The sequence below is a fragment of the Rhinoderma darwinii genome, chromosome 7, assembly GCF_050947455.1.
Source record: "Rhinoderma darwinii isolate aRhiDar2 chromosome 7, aRhiDar2.hap1, whole genome shotgun sequence".
In the NCBI taxonomy this organism is placed as follows: Eukaryota; Metazoa; Chordata; class Amphibia; order Anura; family Rhinodermatidae; genus Rhinoderma; species Rhinoderma darwinii.
The window spans coordinates 67651530-67675214 of record NC_134693.1 but is presented as its reverse complement, the minus strand read 5'-3'; the positions used below and the strand labels follow the sequence as shown (position 1 = coordinate 67675214).

General features: G+C 43.4%; 1 protein-coding gene across 1 annotated transcript in view; it reads right to left on the bottom strand.

Annotated features, from left to right (window-relative positions):
- Window positions 1-23685, bottom strand: part of LOC142657459 (uncharacterized) — a 116519-nt gene that overhangs the window by 80647 nt on the left and 12187 nt on the right. Inside the window, exons 4-5 of the mRNA XM_075832491.1 lie at window positions 19206-19560; window positions 17972-18116 (exon numbers count right to left, since the gene is read on the bottom strand). Coding sequence (XP_075688606.1) covers window positions 17972-18116; window positions 19206-19560 — 500 coding nt within the window. The remainder of the gene's footprint in view (window positions 1-17971; window positions 18117-19205; window positions 19561-23685) is intronic.

The following is a 23685-nucleotide window of genomic DNA, read 5'->3' as shown; positions in this document are numbered from 1 at the left end:
AGTATAAAGCCCCCATAGCAGACCCAATACGGTATAATGCCCCTCATAACTGCCCAACACAGTATAATGCCCCCATACAATTTAATGCCCCCATAGCTTCTCCAAACAGTATAATACCACCATAGCAGACCCCATACAGTATAATGCCCCGCATAGTTGTCCAACACAGTATAATGCCACCCATCGCTTCCCCATACAGTATAATGCCCCCCATAGCTGCCCACACAGTATAATGCCACATTGCAGACCCCATAAAGTATAATGCCCTTATAACTGCCCAACACATTGTAATGCCCTCCCACAGCTGCTCCACACAGTGTATATATATATATATATATATATATATATATATATGAGTATGTACCGACCCCCTTTCCCTCCCTTTTATTCCCCATCCCCTGACGTTCATCTGTTGCATAGCTGCTCTACTAACCTTGCCTCTGCATTGCAAGAATTTCTGCCCGTTTGCTGATAACCTGATAATCCCCTGCATTGTGTTTATTACTTATGACTTTTATTACTATTTATTATTATTTTTTCTTTTAATATTGTATTCCCCCTTGTTCATTAAATTATCCCCTGCTGATTCCCATTCATCCCCCCTTGTTTACATTACTCATGTACTTCACATCTGTAATCCCCTCCCTTTACTCATTCTACCAATTATGCACACTCATGTGATGCTTCGAATCACTATCTCCAGGTGTGACGTCAGAGTTAACCTTTGAGCTGACCCCTTTCTTGGCGTTTTTTTTCTGTTTCTTCTCTTGTTCCCCTGACTATTTAAAGGGCCTCCTCACAATGTATTTTGCTTGGCCTGATGCTAGTCCAGTGTTGAAACGCGTAGCCTCAAACTGCCTTTATTGTTTTAAATCCAATAAATCCCATTTATCCCCTCTCTGTCTGGACTTGAAATTGATGTTAGCAGTGCTGTACTTTGGTCCGCAAATTTTCCTCCCTCCATGTCTCTTTGAGCGGTTGTCTTTTGCCCACAGGTTTGGATCTAGCTGCAGCTACATCATTTATTACCTGCCTACAGAAGAGTTGTGCCTACTACTTGCACAACCCCCAAAGGTGAGCATTTGATTCACCATTGTTCGTTTGCTAATTTTTTTGCTTGTGATCTGGACCATGTGGCGCCGTGGTATTTTCTCGCTTTCTTTCTAGGTTCACACAGTATAATGACCCCATAGAAGACCCCATACAGTATAATGACCCTCATAGCTGCCCAACACAGTATAATGCCCCCTATAGCTGCGCCCATACAGTATAATGCCCCCATAGCTGCCCACGAAGTATAATACCCCCATAGCTGCCCTCATACCGTATAATGCCGCCCATAGCTGCCCCCCACACAGTATAATGCTCCCCATACAGTATAGTGCCGCCAGCTGCCCCATACAGTATAATGCCCCATATTAGACCCCCATACAGTATAATGCCCCCATATCATACCCCATACAGTATAATGCCCCTCATACCTGCCCAACACAGTATAATGCGCCCCCCATAGCTGCCACCATACAGTATAATGCCCCCATGGATGCCCCCTCATAGCTGCCCCCCACAGAGTATACTGCCCCCACAGTATAATGCCCCACTTAGCTTCCCCCACACAGTATAATGCCCCCGATAGCTGCCACCATACAGTATAATTCCCCCATGGATGCACCCACAGTATAATGCCAATATATCAGCCCCCCATAAAGCATAATAACTGCCCCCACAGTGTAATCCCCCATAGCTACAACCATATCAGTCCCTACACGTTATAATACCCCCATATGTGGATAATAGAAAGATAATAAAATGACTTACCTATCCCCGTTCCCATGACGGATGGAGGAGATATTTCTCCTTCTTTGCCCTGCACTATTAGTGACTCGGCGCAGACAGGCGCGATTACGTCACTAAATGTGCCTCATGTGAATCGACTACGCTATTGATTCCATCAAAACGACGGAACCCCTGCACAACTGAAACAAACGGAAACCATTGGCACCGGATCCGTCACCATTGAAATCTATGGTGATGGAAACGGAAACCCCTTTGACGGGAAACCAGGGTCCCGTTCCGACGGATGTGAACGAAGCCTAAATAATTTATTTGTACAAGCACCTTCACGCAACTTTGCATCAAACAGTGTTTATAATAAAAATGCTAAGGCTTATATTTTGATTTAAGCATACCCCATATACGAACAAAAATTGCTTTGCATAAAACAAAAGATGGTGTTCATACACACCACAAATTGCTGAGTTTACTGCAGCGTGTGTTAAGGAAACACCAAAACCGCAGAAATACGCCAACTGATTTTTGATGCAAAATTAAATTGGCGATTATATTTGTACTAGACCATCTCAATGAATTAGAATATCATCAAAAAATTAATTTCAGTAATTTAATTAAAAAAGTGAGTCATATTATGTAGATTCATTACACACAGAGTGATCTATTTCCAGCATTTTTTTCTTTTAATGTTGATGATTATGGTAACAGTTAATGAAAACACCAAAATTTGGTATCTCAGAAAATTTGAATATTATATAAGTCCAATTTTAAAAATGATTTTTAATACCGAAATGTTGGCCTACTGAAAAGTATGTACAGTATCTGCCCTCAGTACTTGGTCGGGGGTCCTTTTGCATGAATTACTGCATCAATGGGCCGTGACATGGAGGCGATCAGCCTGTGGCACTGCTGAGGTGTTATGGAAGGCAGCCTTAAGCTCGTCTGCATTGTTGGGTCTGGGGTCTCTCATCGTCCACTTGACAATACCCTATAGATTCTCTATGGGGTTTAGGTCAGGCGAGTTTGCCGGCCAATCAAGCACAGTGATACTGTGGTTATTAAACCAGGTATTGGTACTTTTGGCAGTGTGGGCAAGTGCCAAGTCCTGCTGGAAAATGAAATCAGCATCTCCATAAAGCTTGTCAGCAGAGGGAAGCATGAAGTGCCCTAAAATGTCCTGGTAGACGGCTGCGTTGACTCTGGACTTGATATAACACAGTGGACCAACACCAGCAGATGACATGGCTCCCCAAAACCATCACTGACTGTGGAAACTTCACACTGGACCGCAAGCAACTTGGATTGATGCCTCTCCACTCTTCCTCCAGACTCTGAGACCTTGATTTCCAAATGAAATGCAAAATTTACTTTCATCTGAAAACAGGACTTTGGACCGCTGAGCAACAGTGTTGGTCCACTGTGTTATATCAAGTCCAGAGTCAACACAGCTGTCTACCAGGATCATCTACCGCTTACCCTGACCTCTGGCTTTGCTAACCATGAGTGACGTCTGTCGCCTGCCCAAACATACGCTAATACTGGACCCTGCATCTTGCCTGCTGTTATAGTTCTTCACATGTCCACGTCAGCCGTTACCAACGGAGGCTACTCTAAAGTTTCAAGCCAGGGAAACTAGCAGCCAAGTCCATATCTCTGTAAAGAGTTTAAAGGGTGTACACCTAGCTATCCCTTAGACTTCGTTTCCAAGTTTAGCCCAACACCAAATCTGTTGGCAACACCATGGGTCCACACCATCCTCTGTAGGCCGCGTGACAGCCACTACCTCTGTGGCACTTGACAAAAGGCGAATTTCCCCAGGTTGAGTGCTGCACTCCATGACTGGGAACAACTTATGTGAAATAACCATACAAATGCTATATGGGAGTGTTTTAAATCTACCTTGGATAATTATACTGCAAAATGTATACATTTAGGTAACAAATATAAACTACTAAAATTAAACCCAACATGGCTAACACCAACTGTAAATAGGGCAATGAATGTAATAAAAAAAGGGGTATTTGAAAAAAATACAAAATATTTGTGGGGTCTTATTTAGCCCCGGGCCCCTGGACGAATGCCACTTGCTATGGCAGAGCAGAGAGCCATTGGTTCCCTGCCCCGCCACTGACTCAGGTAAGCCATAGGCTTTATTAGGCCTATAGCCTACTAGAATTCGGGAGGATGCGTTGGATGTCAGCCTGATGTCCTTGTGCAGGCTGTGCTATTATGTCACTACATCACGCCACCTGTGCCGGGTAGCAAACAGAAGACCCAGCAGCTCACCGTGAGAACCGGTTTGGTGAGTTTCAGTTTTTTAAAATTTAAATGCCGCAAAGGGGGCACTGTTAAGGGGGGTGCCTAACTACTATATAGGGGCACCTAACTACTATATGGGGCTTATCTTCTATATGGGGGCCTATACTATATGGGAGCACCTAACTACTACACGGGGGAATCTAACTACTATAAGGGGAAATGTAACTGCTATATGGGGGCACCTAACTCTTATATGGGGCACATTAGAGAACTATTACTGTGTCATGGCACAAAGGGGGACATTAACATTGTGTGGAGGAACTTTTACTGTTTGGGGCCTACAGGGGGCACTAATACTATTTTGGGTGCTCTATTACTGTCTGGTAGACAAAATAGACGAGGAGACAGCACTTCCAACATATGTCAGCTTTTTAATCACCCGTGCGACGTTTCAGTCCAACAGGACCTTTCTCAAGGTCCTGTTGGACTGAAACGTCGCACGGGTGATTAAAAAGCTGACATATGTTGGAAGTGCTGTCTCCTCGTCTATTTTGTCTATCTGATATCGGGAACCACGTATCCGGTCCTATTGAGGCGTGCACCCACTTGTGGTCCAGTGCTGTGGTAATTTTCTGCTTTCCATTACTGTCTGGGACACTGAGAGGAGTACTATCAGGGTGCATACGACCACTTTTCAGACGTAATGGAGGCGTTTTTTTGCCTCGAATTACGCTTGAAAAGACGGCTCCAATACGTCGGCAAACATCTGCCCATTGCTTGCAATGGGTCTTACGATGTTCTGTGCAGACGAGCTGTCATTTTACGCGTCACTGTCAAAAGACGGCGCGTAAAATTACGGCCGCTGCAAAGAAGTGCAGGACACTTCTTGGGACGTAATTGGAGTCGTTTTTCATTGACTCCAATGAAAACCAGCTCCAATTACGTCCGTAAAAGACGCCGCGAAAAAAGCGTGCACTTGTAAAAACGTCTGAAATTCAGGTGCTGTTTTCTCCTGAAAATAGCTCTGTAATTTCGGACGTATTTGGTGTTGTCCTGTGCACATACCCTTACTGTGCGGTGCCTAAAGTGGGAACTAATAGGGTAATACTGCAGATTTTCCGCAACAGATTTCATTTTGGAAAATCCGCAGCATAAGAAAGTAGCAGCAAAGTGGATGAGATTTGAACACGCTGCGTAAATGCTGAGTGGAAAAAACTCTCAGAAATTGACCTTTTATTCCGCTGCAAGTCAATTGTGTTTGCATAATCGCTGCTTATTTGTTGCGGGCTTTCCCGGTTGAATTCAATGGGGAGGTAGAACCCGCAACAAATGGCAGATGTGTTTTTTTTGCATAGGAAAAGCAACGATTCCCCGCAAAAAACGCAACTCAGATTTTTTTTTTCTTATACTTACCCATAATTATACGTTTCTTCGTCCAGGCCGGCCTCTTGGGATGATGCTTCATCCCATGTGACCGCTGCAGCCAATCACAGGCTGCAGCGGACAAATGGAATGAAATGTCATCCCAGGAGGCTGGGCAGCAGGATGGCAGAGGTGTGGAGCCATGGTTACATAAGTATGAAACTTTTGTTTTTTAATGTGCAGTTTTCGCAGTGGACATTCCGGCCGAAAAACGTTGGTGTTGTTTTTCGGCCGGAATTCCCTGAAGCGCACGGGGTGGATACGCTGTGTGCTTTTATGCAGCGTATCCACCCTGTATGTATATAGCCTTATTGTGTGGAGCACAAAAGGGAGTACTATTACTGTGTAGGGCACCAAGAGGGGAATTATTACCATCTGGGGCACTATGGATGTTGAGTTTGTGTATAGTGTTGAGAATAACTGGGGAGGCTGTTGAAAAATCGAGGAGCAAATGCATGCGCTGCAGATTCTGCATAGATGAGTCGTGGTTGAAAGAAATCTTCATGACGGACTGGGCGGGATTAGGAAGAAAAGGGAAAGTGAACGACTCCAACCAGAAGTCGTCACCTGTGAGTCACTGTATTTAGCTGTACTGTATTCCCTTATATGGTCTATAGAATGCATGAGTAGAACTAGTAACTACCACTTAATGGTCACTGACTGGTGGTAATATTGGTCTTCATATAATGTTTTTATTCAGTAACAGTATGGCAGTATTACTCAATCACTATGGGGTGGCAATATGTGGTCTTGGTGTTTCCGGTATTGTTGGTAAGATTGGCATTGGTAAAGTAGGTTTTGTTCAGTAACAGCATGGTGATATTTATTCCTTGTATCGGGGATGGTGGTTTTATTTTCTAACATTATGACTGTAAAATTTAGAGGTATATTATCATACTTAGAAAATTGTCTTATATCGATATTGTCTATGTTTAGCCTAGCATTTCCAGGGGGCCCGGGCATCTGAGCAATGAGTCGGGGTTTGGGAGGGATAGGCACAACATTTTTCCTGAGGCCCATAGAACTCTAGTTACACCGGTGGATAAATATTGAATATGTACAAGACAATATGCTTCCCCTGCCCTGTTTATCGAGGCACTGAATCTGGGTGTTGTATGACACTATTTTCCTGGGTGCTGTATGGTGCTATTTATGTGGGTGCTCTATGCAGTTTTCAGCTGGATGCTGTATGACACTATTTATCTGAATGCTGTTTGCACTGTTTATCTGGGCTCTGTATGACACTATTTATCTAGGCATTATATGCATTCTTTTTCTTAGCATTGTATGATACTAGGTACTAGGTGCTGTCTTCTGTTCACAGGGACCGCTTAAAGGAACAGTGTCATCACAATTTTTTTTTTCATATGTTAAAGATGTTAGTGCTTTATTAAAAACGTTTATATTTATTTGTGTGTTTGTGTTTTACTTTTTCTTATTTTTACACTTTTTTTCCCTATGGGGGCTGCCATTTTTTGTTCCATTTCTGTATGTGTCGATTAACGACACATACAGACATGGAATACGGCAGCCACAGTCCCATAGGGACTGCGAACGGCTCCCGTCCCATCCACTTCTGTGTACGCCGTCTGTGTGGGAACTGCGCATGCGCCGCTCCCACACAGACCAATTTGAAATTGGCGCCGTCCGGCGCCATTTTCCTGTGGACCGGAAGTCGCGGCCGGACAGTAAGATTACTACTTCCGGTCGCGGCTTCCGGACTTGTGCACTTGGACCAGCGGCAGCAGACGGAGCGGACGGGCCGGAGGGAGCCGCGGCGGCAGGAGCAGGTAAGAGATTTCAATGTATGTTCGTGTTTGTGTACGTTTACTACTGTATGTAAACCTACTACACTGTGTGTTAGCTCAAAAAATGGCGTCACACACTGTGTAGGAGGTTAGACCGTTCAAACCCCTCGTTTATCCCGGCACTAGCCAGGATAAAGGAGGGGGGGATGCTGAGAGCTCACTAGAGCGAGGGCTTTTTACCCAATTTTGCAATGCTGCAATTTTGGGAATAGCTCCATCTAGTGACCAGCAATGGGAAATATTATAAATTAGAATCTAATTTATAATATTTCCTGACTCGTGAAAAAAATAAAAAAAATTTGAACAATGTTTAATCACCTACACACTAAATGTTTAATTAAAAAAAACAAAACATGTTTTTCTGGCAACACATTCCCTTTAAGATACAAGCTGATTAGAGCTAGCCTGGCTATCTAATCTCACAAGCTTCACTTTCCTCTAAGAACAATGACATTGTAAGGCTTCATTCACATCTGTGTCAGGGCTCCGTTCCGACGTTCCATCTGAGCTTTCCGTTGGAACGGAGCCCTGACTGACACAAACGGAAATCATAGGTGTCAATAGCGTAGTCGACTATGCTATTGATTTAGTCAAAACGATGATACCCTTGCACAACGGAGACAAACTAAAACTATTGGCACCGGATCCGCCACCATTGAAATCAAGGGTGATGGAAACTGAATCCTATGGTTTCCGTTTGTGTCAGTCAGGGTCCCGTTCTGACAGAAAATTCTGATGGAATGTCGGAACGGGACCCTGGCACATATGTGAACGAAGACAACCTAACCAAAAACCTCGCACCAAAGAAATGGCATGTAGTGGGGTCCCCTATAGCAATTAAACCTAAAAACGAACCAATTGGGACATATCCCTAAAAAGAATATTGTACTCAATGTAAAAAGCACAAAAAATATCTTTATTAAATATAATGACAAAATAACACAATGATAGAAAAAGAGAAATGATACAGCATATACGGAGACATATACAGCAGGGTCAGATGAAAAAGACCATGACCGACAGAATCAACCATATACTAATGATCACTAACACGCTCAAATAAAATTGAATAATAACACAAGCCCAGGGGTGTGTAATATAAATCCCACATGTAGCAAAATGCTATCAGCTAAGAATAGCAATGCAAAGGTGGCCTGTAAACTATCAGAGCCTACACAAAGTGTGATAATGCGTGGGAAGGGCAGGATAACATATGGCAGCATACATATGATGATAGTACGTCAGAGCCAGCACAATGTATGAAAAGGTGCAGCTAAATGGATATACATATGATAATGCGTAAAAGGTCAGCACAGTGTAGCTAAATAGATATACGTATACTGCTGTATTTAAGTCAGCACAAGTGAAGAGTGCAGCTGTTGATGTATATCAAAAGATATTGTAGCGCAGATAGCCATAGAAGAGTACAGCTGCCATAGCTAAACAGTATAGCCCAAAAATAAGTACAAGTTAGCAAAAGCACATACACATACCCTGAGACATGTTTAGAGAGCGTGGAGGATCAGAAGATCTGGGTGAACAAGCGCCTCATATGTGAACGAAGCCTAAGGACACTTTTGCATGGCAGTATTTTGTATCAGTATTTGGATGCCAAAACTAGAAGTGAATACAAAACATGGAAGAGTTGCAAATCTTTCCATTATACTTTTTCAGTATATTTTCTATTCCTGGTTTGGGCTTCCAAATACTAATGCAAAATACTGACCAGAATACTGCCATGTGAAAGTGACCTAATAAGGTTATGTTCCCACAGACTGGCAACACTGTGGAATTTCCGATCAGATTTTGCGTGCAGAAAATCGGCAGCGTTTAGAGCAGCAAAAAACACGTACATATATTGACCTACGATGTGAATTATAAAACCGCAGCATGTCAATTTTTGTTACAGAAAGGCTACAATTTTGTTGCAGAATTTCCCCTTTAACCCCTTGCGTACCTGCTCCGCAATAGTACGGCACACGCCGCTTATTGAAGCGGACCTGCGCCGTACCATTGCGGAGCAGGAATAAACTGTCACTATGTGAAATCACATAGTGATATAACAGCGACGGCAGCTGTCATTGACAGCTAACCGTCTCTGTTACCGGCCTGGGGACCAATTAGCAGGCCCCCATGCTGGCGATTGCTGAGATTGGTCAGTCTTCAGAGACTGACCAATCACAGCCGTCTGTGACGTCGTCTACAGGAGAGAGCTGCTGTCACTTTCTCTGATCTCCTCATTTCTGTGAGATCCGTGAGGAGATCAGAGAAAGCTGTGTAAGAAAAAAAAAACCACTATTTTTATTAACCCCTTCCCGAAAATGAGCGTACAGTTACGCCCTTAGGATGAAGCGGGCACAGGAGCTGTGCTCGCTCCATCTTCATCGGGTGTCGGCTGTAATATACAGCCGACATCCTACTGCAACAACAGCGATCACTGTTCTCTCCGGTCGCTGTAGTTTAACCCCTTAAATGCCGCTGTCAATAGCAACAGCGGCATTTAAGTGATTGATACAGAGGGAGGGGGCTCCCTCTGCACCCCATTGCCTCCCCCCGCAAAAAAATTGCGGGGTTCTGATGGTTGCAATGGCAACCAGGAAGCCTAGCAACGGCTTCCTGGTTGCCAGGTACGGGAGCCTTTTAGGTCCTGCCCAAGGCAGGATGTAATAGGCTCAACTGTCAGTTGTAAAGTGACAGTTACAATACACTGCACTACACAAGTACATACAGAAGTAGTGCAGTGTATTGTACAGGGGATCAGAAGATAAGATCTTCCAGTCTCCTAGTAAGTGTAAAATAAAAAGTTTTAGATAAATAAATAAAACTTTTACGTAATAAAAACAATAATCGCCTTGTTTCCCTGATCAAGTCCTTTATAATTAGAAAAAAAGAAAAAAAAAACCTAGACATAATCGCCGCGTTCGTATTGGCCTGACCTAAAAAAATATCATATTATTTATCCCGCACGGTGAACACCATAAAAAAAATACAATAAAATGGCAGAATTTCCTTTTTTGGTCACGTTGTTTTCAAAAAAATGTAATAAAAAGTGATCAAAAAGTCGCGAGTAGCTAAACATGGTACCAATAAAAACTACAGTGTGTCATGCAAAAAACAAGCCCTCTCAAAGCTCCGTCGACAAAAAAATAAAAAAGTTATGGCTCTCAGGACATGGTGACACTAAAACATTTTATTTAGAAAAAAGTGTTTTTATTTTGTAAAAGTAGTAAAACATATAAAAACTATATAAATTTGGTATTGCCATAATCGTATCAAACCGCAGAATAAAGTAAACATGTTGTTTATACTGCACAGAGAAAGCCGTTAAAAAATTATTAAAAAAAACAGTGAAAGAATTTCTGTTTTTTGGTCTCCTCATCTCACAAAAAATGGAATAAAAACTGATCAAATTATCGCATGTACCCCAAAATGATACTAATAAAAACTACAGCTCATCCCATGAAAATCAAGCACTCACACAGCTCGTCAACGGAAAAATAAAAAGTTATGACTCTTGGAACGCAATAATGCAAAACGACGGCCCAGACTAAATTATATGTGCAAAAAACCTAAAAACCCCACGTCATCATTTGCAGCCCCCACTGGTAGACCCTGTAAATTCAGCGGAAACGATGACATTTTGTGGTCTGTGCTACATATGGGGCTAGTGAAGAAGTCAAATATTAGGCAATGCTGGAGTGCGGATATTTTGTACAATACCACGGACACCCTTTAGAAGTGCGGCTCCTGCACCCAATAATCCGGCCTGTGCATAAAGAATTGGTTCAAAGGGTACGTCACTATCCATGGATCATTTTATTATTCATTCTCACCATTATTACATCATCCTATTATGACATGTTGCACTCCGCCCAGCTTACATATACCCTGATGCACTCCAAACAGCTTACATATACCCTGATGTACTCCACTTAGATTACATATACCCTGATGTACTCCGAAGTTTACATATACCCTGATACACTCCGACCAGATAACATATACCCTGATGAACTCCACCCAGCTTACATATACCCTGATGTACTCCGCCCAGCTTACATATACCCTGATCTACTCTGCACAGCTTACATATACCCTGATGTACTCCGCCCAGCTTACATATACCCTGATCTACTCGGGGTATTACCGTACTCTGGAGAACCGCTTAACAATTTGTGGAGCGTATGCCTCCAGTGGTACAAGCTGGGCCCAACACATTGGGCACTGAAATAGCATATCTGTGGAAAATGGCAATTTTCAATCTGCAACATCCACTGTGCACTAATTTCTGCAAAACCTTTGGGGTCAAAATCCTCACTACACTTCTAGATGAATTCCTTGAGGGGTGTAGTTTCCTAAATGGGGTCACTTCTCGGGAGTTTTCACTGTACTGGTACCTCAGCGCAATGCAACATGGCGTCAAAAACAAATTTTGTAAAATCTCCACTCCAAAAACGAAATCACACTTTTCCGTTTAGACCCTTGCCGTATGTCCAAATAGCCGTTTACAACCACATATGGGGTATTTCCCTACTCAGGAGAAGTTGTGTAACACATTTTGGGGTGTCTTTTCTCCTGTATTCCTTGTGGAAATGAAAACTTATGAGCTAAATCTACAGGTTATTGGAAAAAAAACAAATTTTTCATTTTCACGGACCAATTCTAATAAAATCTATAAAACACATGAGGGCTCAAAATGCTCACTACACCTCTAATTTAATTATTTTAGGGGTATAGTCTCCAAATTGGGATCACATCTGGGGAATTTCTACTGTACTGGTACTTCAGGGACTCTGCAAATGCGACATGGCCCCCAGAAACCAATTCAGCAAAATCTGAGCTGCAAAATCCAAATGGTGCTCCTTTCCTTCTGAGCCCTGCTGTGGGTCCAAACAGCAGTTTATTACCACATATGGGGTATTTCCGTAATCGGGAGAAATTGCTTTACAAATGTTGGGGTGCTTTTTCTCCTTTATTTCTTGCAAAAATTAGAAATTTTTAAGTTTTTCCAGAAAAAAAGTAGATTTTCATTTTCACAGACTAAGGCCTCATTTACACGAGCGTGTGCGTTTTGCGCGCGAAAACAACGCTGCGTATTGCGCGCGTTGGCATTGCGTTTGCACTGCGTATACGCAGCGTTGCTGCGTTTGCTACGGGCGCACGCCCAGCTTTTGCTACGCGCGTTAAAAACGCAGATGTGATTAATGCGAGGCCAGCCTACAAATAGGCCTGCTGGCCCAACCCCTGCTTGCTGGGAAAAGCCGGTTTTGCACCTTAATTTCCGCCTCTGCTGAAACCCCAGTGTGTGTTTCTCCATTGAAGTTGTAATTGGCTTTGCACGGCACACTTATGCCTTCTCAGTCGCTGGAACGTGTGCTTCTTGCCTGGATGATCTCGCGTCGTTTTGGGGAGCGTCGACCCATGCTGCAGCACCAGACGCGTGGAAGATGTCGCATTTGGGTTCATCCACTTGTGGCCCAACGTACGACGAAAGGCCATTTCCATACCCTGTATGAGGACTTACGACGCCATCCTGAAAAATTTTGAGCGTTCTGCCGCATGTCTGTGGGCACATTTGACCTTCTGCTTGAGCAGATTCGCTCTGGTATCACCTACAAGAATACCAACATGAGACGCTGCATTTCGCCTGAGGAACGTCTGCTTGTGACCTTGAGGTATGTGTGCAGTTGCAATTACTTAGTCAATGACGCTGTCAGTTTTACCAGCCCCCCCTAACATGTGTTGTGGCTTACTTTTTCTTTCTCTTTGATTTCTAGATTTCTGGCCACAGGCAATAGTTATCATTCGTTACATTTTGAATTTCTTTTGGGAGTGACCACCATTTCGTTCATTGTCACATCCACCTGTGTCGTGTTGTGGCAGAGGTTAAAGACCACAGTCATGCCTCAGCCCACGACAGAACAGTGGCTAAGAATTTCAGAGGGATTTCTTAGAGCAAGTGACTTTCCAAATTGCATTGGTGCCCTAGACGGCAAACACATTCGTGTGAGAAAGCCCCCACGCAGTGGCTCGCAATACTATAACTACAAGCAGTTTTTTTCGATGGTATTGTTGGCCTTGGCGGACACTAATTATTGTTTCACTATTGTTGACATCGGCTCGTATGGAAGCTCGGCAGATGCCCGCATATTCCGTTCATCAAGAATGGGGAAGCGACTCATGAATAATCGACTGGTGGTGCCGGAACCTTCCATCCTCCCTGGCTCCAGCGGACCCCCAATCCCGTATGTCATCGTGGCGGATGAGGGGTTTGCCCTGACAAGGCAAGTCATGCGTCCTTTTGCAAGAAGGGGCTTGGATGTTCAATCTCCGCCTAGGCCGAGCTCGTCGATGTGTGGAATGTGCCTTTGGCATTATGTCGAACAGGTGGCGTGTCTTTCTGACGACAATTCAATTGTCCATGCAGAATGTGACACGTGTTATACAAGCGTGTGTCGTTCTGCATAACTTCTGCCGCATTAATGATGCTACCTTTGATGCAGAATATATCCTAACACATGCGGGCACCAGCGACACTGTCCCGGTTATTCCTCTCGGCCGATCTCTCTCATCCGGCCTTCGAGTGCGGGATACTTTGGCGGCATATTTCGAGTGCCCATCAGGACCCGCACCGTGGGGGCGTGATGACCTTTGAAGGGTTGTCTGTTTTTTGGAGGCTTCACTACACACACGTCACATGTGGCCAGGGTTTTATTCAGTTTTTGGGGTTTGTGTTGGGTTAGGGACTCGCAAAACATGAGGACCCTTGACGTGGGTTGCGAGCTTACATCTGTCGGGGTTTGATCAGGACATTTGACATTTGGAAACATGCTTTCTGGAGATAGAATGATGGTCGGCCAAAAGTTAGGCGAGTCCAATTGCGAGTGTACTTAGTGTGCTTCGGGTCCCATGACAGCACACAAACGTTCTCATCTATTGCAAACAATGTCAAACCCCGATAGATGAACTAAAACCTCATAACACGTGTGCATGCATTGGGGCCAAAGGCCAGAAGTGTGTGAGGGTATAGACAAAATAAATGTGGGGCAAAGATTGTGTTGAGGGGTGTGAAATAAAAACAACACACAATCGAAACAATGAACATCCATGTTTTTTATGTGTTCGTATTTCACACTACAGAAACATGGTGCGGACAGTAAAAAAAACAAAGACATTGTATAATAAAAAGAACACCAACATGGTGTAACCAACATTAGAGGACGAGTTGCCATCCCGTAGAACAAATTGGCCGGCCAACTATCAGGACACCAACACACTCACAGGTGTTGGTAATGGTGGCCCGGGGAGGAATAAGCGGGCATTTCAGCACCACTATGCTGGACCTGGAGCTGCGGAGGTTGTTCCTCGCCAGCATAGTGGTGCTGATGTTGTCCGTGGTACGTTGGGGCAGGGAAGGGGGGAGCCATAGGGCACATATAGGGGTGCAGCCGTGCCATCTGGGTGGCTTGATGGTAGGTTGCCGGCAATTGGGGCGTGGTGGCTGTCATGGCAAATCCGCGCCACTGCTCTATGGCCGTGAAGCAGTGGTTTGGATTGTGGGGGGGTGTGGAGGCGTCGATCAAGGTTATGATCGACGCTTGTAGCCGGGCCATGCGATCCATAGGGACCAGGCGGAGTAGGGGAACTATGCTGCGGGCAAAGAAGTCCTGGCCGTCCTCATCCGCGGCTCGGCTCAGAAATTCCAACACCCGGCTATCAACTTGGACACCGGCGGAGGGCTGTGGAGCACGGCGCCGGCGAGTGGTGGTACGCAGTGGGCGCTCCTCAGCCGGAGAGGCGACGGCCCGTGCAGACTGGACAGGGGCAGGGTCCAGGGGTGTCGGCTCCGGGCTAAGGGGCAGGACATGGGCAGCAGAAGGTTGCGGCAGAGACTCGCCGATGTCCATGTCCTCAGCTGTGTCCTCCAAATTGTCGGTGGTTCTGGAATGGGAAAACAGCGTTAGAACACAATATAGAACAATGCCCACAACAACACGATGGCAAACAGGACATGGGCGAACACACATTAGACACATGCAAAAGCACAATCTTGTGTGCATCTCCATAATGTCCTTCAAGAACATCAATTGTTTGGTATACATGTAGGGGTGCTTACGCGAGCCCCCATCTCCGCTGCGTCCCTTTTCCCCCATTTCTCTCCTGAATTGGTCACGGCAGCTCCGCCACCGTGTTTTTATATCTTGGACTGTTGGAGGAAAAACAAATATAACGCCATAAGAACTCTGCCCTCTCACTAAAATGAGGGGCCCTACCCTGCCAATGACATGGTACACGGTGATGCGCCTGCTACACAAAAGGTCATTGGGCAATTGCGCGGAAGACACATACAGGGCCACAGTTCTTCAATAGGGATGACATTGCATTGCAGGAAAAAACATGGTACTCACCCAACCGACTGCGGTCCCGGGTTCGGCCACTCTCCCATTCCTCTCCAAAAAGCTCCTTTGCTACCTCCTCCCAGGCATCCTCCTTGACCGTGCGGTCGTGGTACGCCTCCGCGCGAGTGTCCCAAATAGCCCCATGGCCCTGGACCAGGCTGATGAGGCGCTCTACGTCAAGCCCACGCGGCATGGCAGCAGATCTCAGTGGAGTGTAATTTCTCTGACAAAGTCTTGTCCACTCGCAGTGAAAACGCAAGCACTTCCTGGTTTTTGTTTGCTTTGTCCAGCTTTATAAACTCTTTTGCATGGACAGAACAAATGATGCGTGAAATTCGCGCATGCAATGCAGGAGCATCCATGTGCCATGCGTGGTTTTCACACACCCATTGACTTCAATGGGTGCGTGATGCGCGAGAAACGCACGATTTTAGAACATGTCGTGAGTTTTACGCAACGCACTCGCGCTGCGCAAAAAACACGTACTGTCTGCACTGTCCCATAGAGTTATATAGGTGCGTACGGCACGCGTGAAAAGCATGCGCGGCGCACGCGCGTATTTTACGCTCGTGTAAATGAGGCCTTACTCCAATAAATATAGCAAAATACCCGTGGGGTCAAAATGCTAATTATACCCCTAGATAAATTCCCTGAGGGGTGTAGTTTAAAAAATGGGGGTCACTTTTGGGGGTTTCCACTGTTTTGGCACCACAAGATCTCTTCAAACCTGACATGGTGCCTAAAATATATTCTGAAAAAAGGAGGTCCCACCACATCCACAAGGTGCTCCTTTGATTCTGAGGCCTGTGTTTCAGTCCATTTGCACACTAGGCCCACATGTGGGATATTACTAAAAACTGCAGAACCTGGGAAATAAAAATTGAGATGCGTTTCTCAGGTAAAACCTTCTGTGGTACAGAAAAAAATGTATTACATATTTGAAAATATTTGAAAATTTCAGCTCTACTTTCCTTCAATTCCTGTAAAACGCTTAAAGGGTTGAAACACTTTCTGAATGCTGTTTTGGATACTTTGAGGGGTGCAGTTTTCAAAATGGGGTGTTTTATGGGGGTTTCTAATATATAGGGCCCTCAAAACCACTTCAGAACTGAACTCGTCCCTGAAAACAATAGCTTTTTGAAATTTTCTTAAAAATATGAGAAAGTTCTAAAGCCTTGTAACGTCCTAGAAAAATAAAAGGATGTTCAAAAAACGATGCAAAACATAAAGTAGACATATGGGAAATGTTAATTAGTAACTATTTTGTGTCGTATTACTATCTGTTTTACAAGCAGATACATTTAAAATTGGAAAAATCATAATTTCTTCAAATTTTCTCTTAATTTTCGTGTTTTTCACAAATAAGCAATGAATTTATCGACCAAATTTTTTCACTAACATAAAGTACAATATGTCACAAGAAAACAATCTCAGAATCAATTGAATAGGTAAAAGCATTCCAGAGTTATTACCACATAAAGTGACACATGTCATATTTGAAAAAATGGGTCTGGTCCTCAAGGCCAAAATGAGCTGGGTACTCAAGGGGTTAAGTTTCAAAGGGGAAGTAAAATTTCACAACAAATGCCAATAGTTGTAGAATTTGCTGTGATTACGCAACAAATTCTGCAGGTACCACAAAAAATATAAAATAATTTTGTGCCCTTTTCTGGCACTCCCATAGCATAGTGTGCCTGCTCTTCCGGCTGCTCTGTGTACAGCCTCCTGTGATAACGTTTCATTACATGTGACCCCTAATTACATGCTGCAGCGCCCGTGGGATGAAACGTCATGACAGGAGGTCGGCTCTACAGAAAGGCGTATTTTGGAGCGTAAAATGCTCGTATTTCGCTCCAAAATACACTTGAAATATGCTTGTAAACAGTTTACTATTGATTTTAACGTGAAATACTTTGTATAGTTCATATGAGACGTATTTTTATTCTGCTAAATTAAAAAATGCCTCGTAAAAATAGTCTTCATAAAAAAGAAGTTACCTGTCACTTCTTGAAGCATTTTAGAAGCTGATCTTTTCTTAAAGGGGTTAACCAGGATTTTAAAATTGACGGCCAATTCCTAGCAAGTGAGTGTGAAAACTGCAATGTTTCAGGAACTTTTTTTAAATATAGATAGTAATGAAGAAATAAAAGGCACATAAAAATATGTTAAAACTTGATTTAGACAATAGGGGATTTTTTGATTATTCAATCTGTGATACATTAGTATGGCTTCCCCCTTACATAAGTCTCTTCTGAAACAGATTTTAATATAGAAAAGATCAAATGAAAATACCTAATTGGGATCCACTTTGATTTTCATTCAATAAAATAGATATGTCTTGAGGCTGAGTGGTTTCTGTCTCCAATAGAAGTTGTTGTGGGAACTTCTGCGGACTGATGTGCACTGGTAGACAACTGGTTGCGGGACATTTGTCATACTGCAGCAACAGAATGTAAAGTTGATAAATAAAGTGATCTACATAAATGAGTACCTGCAATAAAACTCAACAATTTCCCCGTACAAATAAGACATACTTGGGGTTCCTATTTGGGTATGTTCACACAGGGCGGATATGCTGCGTAAAAGTACACAACGTATCCGTCCTGGAACCCACAGGGAATTCCTCCTGAAAAACTGCACCAAAATGTGGTGCAGATTTTCTGGGTTGAATCTCTGCTGCGGAAATACCGCTGGAAAAAAAAAGTTACTTACCCCCAGGTGTTGTCATAGCAACACATCCCTCTGTGCTTCGTGAAGCCGGGCCTCCTAAGATGAAGCTGCAGTCCATGTGACCACTGCAGCCTGAGATTGACTGCAGCAGTCACATGGGATGAAACGTCATTCCAGGAGACGGCCTGGATGGAGAAAAGAGGAACGCGTTGCTATGACACCACAGCAAAGTGGAGCAGTTTTGCCAGATTTTTGCAAAAAAAGGTGTATTTCGACTGCTACCTATAAACCCAGCCTTAGGGTGACCTCACATGCGCCAAATGGCACCGTCCTTTTGCAGTGCAGCTAATTACCGCTCCGCAAAACCAAGCACTTTTATAAGCCAAATGCCGAGGTTTTGTGCTGCGGATTTTGCCAACACGGACAGTACTTAAGTCACAAGACAAATGTACTAGTATGTTATTTATTCGTTGCATTTAATCTGAAGTGTACTCAGTTTTGTAACACTGGATTAGAGCACTGTTGGCTATTTTTTTATTTTACATATATTAATAGCATATCTTTCTATGTTGTCATTACGTATATGTTTAATAAATTACAATGTTGTCATCCCTCCATGACTTGTAATGGTGATTATTTAGAAATATATCCTAATGTCCAGAGTAGGTGTACTCATTTATGCAGTGTACTGTATATATATATATATATATATATATATATATATATATATATATATATATATATATATATATACACACACACACACAAATGCACCTGTCTTTGCATGGTCAGTGGGAACACGTTTATTAAATGACCAAAAGAAGAAAGAAAATGGCAAATATTTGAATGTGCTTACCAATAAATGAAATCCTCCAGGTGATGTCTTCTTAGGAATTTGACATTCTACTTCATTTACTGGACTTAATCCCTGGAAACTTCTCTTTAAAGATGTTTCTCTTGGCTGGCCTGCAAATGCAGGATATGTTTCTTCCTCTAAGTACTTATTGTCATTGGTGATCAGGTTTGCGTCCACAGTGCTATTTCTCTTTAACTGTCCCATGAGGTTTTGTTTCATGCCATTCAGATTTATTTGTGCTCTAGGCTTTCTAATCCCTTTTGTCATCTCCAATCCTTCTTCCATCTCTGCTTTATCTATCCACTGTTCCAATATTCCACTTGACTCTTCCATATTTAAATTGAACTTCTTTTGGCTGAAATCATATTTCACATGTCAGCAATAATGTAAAATGAAAAATAACACTTGAATTTCATTGTTGCATGCAGTTGAAAGTTACTTGGTTACTCAGTTTAGGGCCTGTTCACATCTGCGTCAGTGCTCCGTTGATGGATTCTGTCAGACCTTTTTTTGGAGGAACCCATCAACGGATAGGCAAACGGAACCCATAGATTCCTTTTGCATTACCAATGCAACGGTAATGCTTCAGTTCCAAATGGTTTCCGTTTGTCTCTGTTCCGTAAGGTTTCCATTTTTTTTTTTTTGGGTAGAATCAATAGTGTAGTCGACTAAGCTATTGATTCCGCCAAAAAAACAAGCGGAAAGCTTACGGAACGGAGACAACGGAAACCATACGCAACGGAAGCATTAGGGTATGTTCACACGGCAGCGTCCGTAACGGCCGAAATTAAGGGGCTGTTTCCAGGAGAAAACAGCCCCGTCATTTCAGCCGTAATGGCATGTGAAGGCGCTTGAACGCCGCGTCCATTACGGACGTAACTGGAGCTGGAAAGTCCATGGAAAACGGCTCCATTTACGTCTGAAGAAGTGACATGACACTTCTTTGGCGCGGGCGTCTATTTACGCGCCGTATTTTGACAGCGACGCGTAAATATACGCCTCGTGTGAACAGACAAACGTCAGCCCATTGCTTTCAATGGGCAGATGTTTGCCAACGCTATCGAGGCGCATTACGTCCGTAAATACGTCCGTAAATAAGCAGTGTGAACATACCCTTACCATTGAAATCAATGGTAATGCAAACAGAAGCTATGGTTTCCGTTTGCCTTTCCGTTGACGGGTTCCTCCGACAGAAGGGTCTGACGGAATCCGTCTACGGAACTCTAACGCTAATGTAAACACACCCTTAGTGACAAGTGATACAACAACAAGGTAAGAAAAATTTGACTTAAATGGAATTCATGCCTTATAAGGCTGGGTTGCAACGGGTCGGATACGCTGCGTAAAAGTACACAGCGTATTGGACCTAGAGACCGCACCATATTCTGCCCGAAAAAACGCACAAAATTGTGGTGCAGTTTTTCTGGCGGAATCTCTGCTGTGGAAACCAGTGCTTGAAAGAAGAAAAAAAAAGTCTATACTTACCCCCGGCCATTGTTATGGCGATGCGTCCCTCTGTTCTTCATGCAGTCCGGCCTCCTGGCTGCAGCAGTCACATGGACTGAAACATCATCCCAGGAGACCAGCCTGGACTGAGAACAGAAGAAAGCGTCGCCATGACAAGGGCCAGTAAGTATTAAAGTATTAACTTTTTTCATTAATTTTATACCAAAAAGTTTTTTTATTCCTTATTTGCGATTGTAATTGCGTCTTGCCAATTTGTTGCAGGTTTTACATCCCTATTAAATTCAATGGGGAAAACTCGCAACAGAAGAGCAAAGAATTTGCAGCATAATTTAATAAAATCTGCAACACATACATAGTTTCAATTTCTGTGTGGAATTTTCTGTATGTGTTCTGGATTTTAGATGCAGAATTTCATCAAAGACTTCAATGCTATGTGAAAATCCGCACTCACATATGCAAAACAAATGCGGAGCAAATTTTCTACAAAATCTCCAAAAGTAATTCCAATGCAGAATTTGCTGCAGAATTACTGTTGCATGTTTTGGGGTATAATTTTACACCACGTTTTACTGCACCCTGCAGCGGATTCTCCCAAAAAACTGCAGGTGAATCCGTCACATATTGCTGCGGAAACACTGCCGATTTTTTGCAGCTGTTTGACCTGTGGATTTAGTGTGAAGGATTGCTTATAGCAAACTTTATGTGCACCTGCGGAATTTTAGCGGTTTTTACTGCGTTTCCACAGCGGAATCGCTGTACAAAATGCAACACAACTCAACTTGTGATTTTTAGGGTATGTTGACACGTAGTTTTTTTTGGCATATTTCTGAGCGTAAACACCTTGACGTACGCCTGGAAAAACACTAGCTAAACGCCTACAAACAGCTTCCCATTGAATTCAATGAGAAATACACTGCTGTTCACATGAGGCGTATTTTTACTTTGCTGAATTAAAAAAACGCCTCGTAAAAAGAAGTTTTCTAAAAAGAAGTAGTGTGTCACTTATTGAAGCATTTTTTGGGATAATTTTCCATTGAGACTATGAAAAACGCCTTAAAAAAAAGCCTCAAAAGAAGCTTCAAATGGAAAAAACTTAATTTTCAGCATTTAAAAAAACGCCCTGAAATAAGAGGCTGTTTTCCCTTGAAAACATCTCTGTAATTTTCAGCCACTTCTTTTTGTAGGTGTGAACATACCCTAAGGCCCCTTGCAAACGACCGTATATTTCATCCCTTCACCCAATTAATTTCTATTGGCCCCGGACACCTTTCAATATTTTTACTGATGGGTGTCCGTTTTGAAAAAATTATAGAACCTGTCCTATTCTTGTCAGTAATTATGGCACGGACTCTCCTATAGAAGCCTATGGGCGCTTCTGTAAATACGGATGTGCATCCGCAAAGCGTCAGCATTTACGGAAGCTTTGCTCTGCAACATGTTGGTGACATCATTTGCAGCCTCCCTCTTTTTTAAGGGATCTGTATATATGAATCAAATAAGTATGCAATAGGTAAATGCGTAAATACGGATCCGTAGTCATCCGTAACTCATCCATATATATGGAGGGGTGTCCGTGAATACGGTCCGTATTGCATCCGTATTTGGTCTGTATATATGGATCCATAAAAAAAAGAGGGAGGCTGCAAATGAGATTTCTTTCCCGCAGCATGTAGATGAGATTTGCTCAAATCTCATCTATTTTGCAGCTACTGTAAATGCTGTGGATTTTCCGCACATAATTCTGTTGCTAAAACTCCACAGCGTTTAAGTCACGTGGTAACCTATCCTCAGAGACACATCCTTCAGTGTGTTTTACATGTTCTGTGACCCTTTTGTATTATACAAATGTAGCAATCCGTATCTTGCTGCTGCGTGATATCTGAAAACCATTGAAAAAGTCAAGTTAAAGTTTCTTGTCACTGTATTTATTGAGTTAATAGTCAAGTTAAGGATGGCTACATCTGTATGTGGCCATCTGAGAGGTGATTATAATGCAGTAGATTGCATAAAACAATAAAAGAATTATATGTAACAGACAAAATGGCTGAATATGACAATCCCTTAGGCCCCATGCACACGAACGTAAAAACGCCCGTTTTTACGGGTCCATGGACTTCTATTGGCCACGAGTACCTCCCCGTATGCTTACGGGAAGGTGCCCGGGCCGTTGAAAAATATAGAACATGTCCTATTTCAGGCCGTAATTACGGCACGGGCAGGCCCATAGAAGTCTATGGGGCTCCCGTAATTACGGGTGACTACGTGTGTGCACCCGTAATTACGGGAGCGTTGCTAGGCGACGTCAGTAAATAGTCACTGTCCAGGGTGCTGAAAGAGTTAAACGATCGGCAGTAACTGTTTCAGCACCCTGGACAGTGACTTATGATCACAATATAGATCAACCTGTAAAAAAAAAAAAGATGTTCATACTTACCCAGAAATCCCTGCTTCTTCCTCCAGTCCAGCCTCCTGGGATGACGTTTCAGCTCATGTGACCGCTGCAGCCAATCACAGGCCAATCACAGGCTGCAGCGGTCACATGGACTGCCGTGTCATCCAGGGAGGTCGGACTGGATGTAAAGAGAGGGACGCGTCACCAAGACAACGGCCGGGTAAGTCTGAATTTCTTTTACTTTTTCTGCGGAAAGGGCTGCCCCTTCTCTCTATCCTGCACTGATAGAGAGAAGGGCTGCCGATTACTGCAGTGTAATTTTGCAGCGAAAACGTGCCTGTAAATACGGGTGGAATACTAGTGACACCGGACCCGTATTTACGGGCACGGGTCCATAAATACTGGTGCAATACGGGTCGAATACGTGTGACCAAGGACCCGTATTTACGCCAGTATTTACGGGAGGACAAAAATACGTTCGTGTGCATGAGGCCTAAGCCAAGTCATCACCGTTTCCAAGATCCCGGCATGGTGTCAGTGGAATGAAACATTTATTTTTATATACAGATGCTTAAAAATAATCCAGGTGTTGCTCACACACATGCATGGCCTGTTAGGATA